General features: G+C 53.7%; 1 protein-coding gene across 1 annotated transcript in view; it reads left to right on the plus strand.

Moving 5' to 3' along the window:
• The first annotated feature begins 429 nt into the window (after window positions 1-429).
• Window positions 430-1,774, plus strand: part of ATP5F1A (ATP synthase F1 subunit alpha) — a 35,817-nt gene continuing 34,472 nt past the window's right edge. Inside the window, exon 1 of the mRNA XM_035903093.1 lies at window positions 430-433. Coding sequence (XP_035758986.1) covers window positions 430-433 — 4 coding nt within the window. The remainder of the gene's footprint in view (window positions 434-1,774) is intronic.

Here is a 1,774-nt window from a genome sequence, read left to right on the forward strand (position 1 = left end):
AGCTGATCCCGGTGTTACCCACGCGCCCGTGCGGAGGTGATCCCGGTGTTACCCATGCCCGTATGGAGCGGATCCCGGTGTTACCCACTCATCGTACCGAGGCCATCCCGGTGTTACCCATGCGCCATATGGAGCTGATCCCGGTGTTACCCACGCCCGTACGGAGCTGATCCCGGTGTTACCCACCCGTCATACAGAGCTGATCCCGGTGTTACCCACCCGTTATACAGAGCTGATCCCGGTGTTACCCACGCGTCATACGGAGCTGATCCCGGTGTTACCCACGCATCATACAGAACTGATCCCGGTGTTACCCACGCATCGTATGCAGGTAACCCCAGTGTTGAACACGCGCCCTGGGAGGATCCGGCTCCTCCACAGCCACTGGTGGTGGCGCAGGATCAGTTACAGGGTTGACAGCGTAGAAACATGGGTATGTGCCTACCCCCGCCGCCACCCAAATTGCATACGGGGACTTGGGAAGCAAAGTCAGACATCATGTGCTACCTCAGAAGAACTCATCACATTGAGGAGAAAGAAGAAGGAGAGGCAGAGTCCGATAGCGGCAGAGCCAGGTATGCAGGAATTCATCATTTTCTTTTAAAGCAGTACTTTGCAAGAGACTTCTCAACAATCGCGTAAAAAGCTGCCTTTGCGAGAGCACCAGCCTCCTTGGTGCACCCAATATTGGCCCTGTCGGCATAAGAGAGAACAAGCAGCACGCTAACAAAATCCGTACTTGGGAAAAGATAAAACCTGCCCTGCGTGGGGCTGCCGGGGGCTCTAATCCAGAGTCTGGTCTGTTTTCCTATGCAGCTCCAGCCACGCCACCAGCTAAGATCAACCTCCACAACCCAGACAGCTACTCCTGGGAAAATAACCCAGAATCTGTATTTACAGGGAAAGACGTGCTCCGGAGGCACGACTCCTGAAAGACACCCGGAGGACGGCGCGCGGTTGCACAGGCATTAGGACGCGGCAGCGAGGAGCAGGCAATGCAGTTTTGGACGGCGTACAGAAAAGCATAAGGAGGCAGGCGAGGGCGGTGAGCATCTGCCTCGCATTTTGCAAGAAGAGTGATAAATGGGAAGGAGCTCCAAGAGCCACGACTGAAGGCATCGGCAGCCTGGAGGCATTAGGGGAGAAAAAAAGAAATTCCGACTGTCGTAGGTACAACGGAATTAGTAGACTAAGCAGGGAGACTTTAGTGATCTGTAAGTACTTGAATGAAGTAAATGGCATGAAGGGAGATGACTGGTGATACGTTAACGATTTTAATGGGGTGGAATGAAGGAAGGGCATGTTTAAGCTGAGAATCAGGGCGGAAGGCTTTTGAATGGAGAACTGTAGGCTGGAAAATTGTCTCCCTAAGGGAAGTGGTGAAAGCTTTATTGCCTGAGATTTTAAGTGCCAGATTAGGAGAAATACCAGGGGACTCATTCTGAATTTTCAGGGAGATGGGCTGAAAGACTGGGAAGGGAGGGGGAAAGGCAAGAGGCGGTGCTGACTCCAGGAATTTAGGGAGTACAGCCCAGCGCCTCTTCTGTGCTCCTTTGGCTCCGTTTTATCACTCTTCGACCGCCTCTGCCAAGAGCGAAACAATTTCAGCATTAGTTACCTCCACGAGGAAGCGATAAGAACTCCTCCGCCACGAAGAAAAGCGATTGAGAAATGGGAGTCTCGGTGGGACACCTCTAGGAATGATCCCTGGGGTGGGGAGCGGCGGAGGCTCCTTCAGCTGCCGAGGGGCCTGGCTGCGTGGCCCTGAGCTTCC

Source organism: Egretta garzetta, unplaced genomic scaffold, assembly GCF_000687185.1.
Source record: "Egretta garzetta isolate BGI_Z169 unplaced genomic scaffold, ASM68718v1 scaffold179, whole genome shotgun sequence".
Classification (NCBI taxonomy): Eukaryota; Metazoa; Chordata; class Aves; order Pelecaniformes; family Ardeidae; genus Egretta; species Egretta garzetta.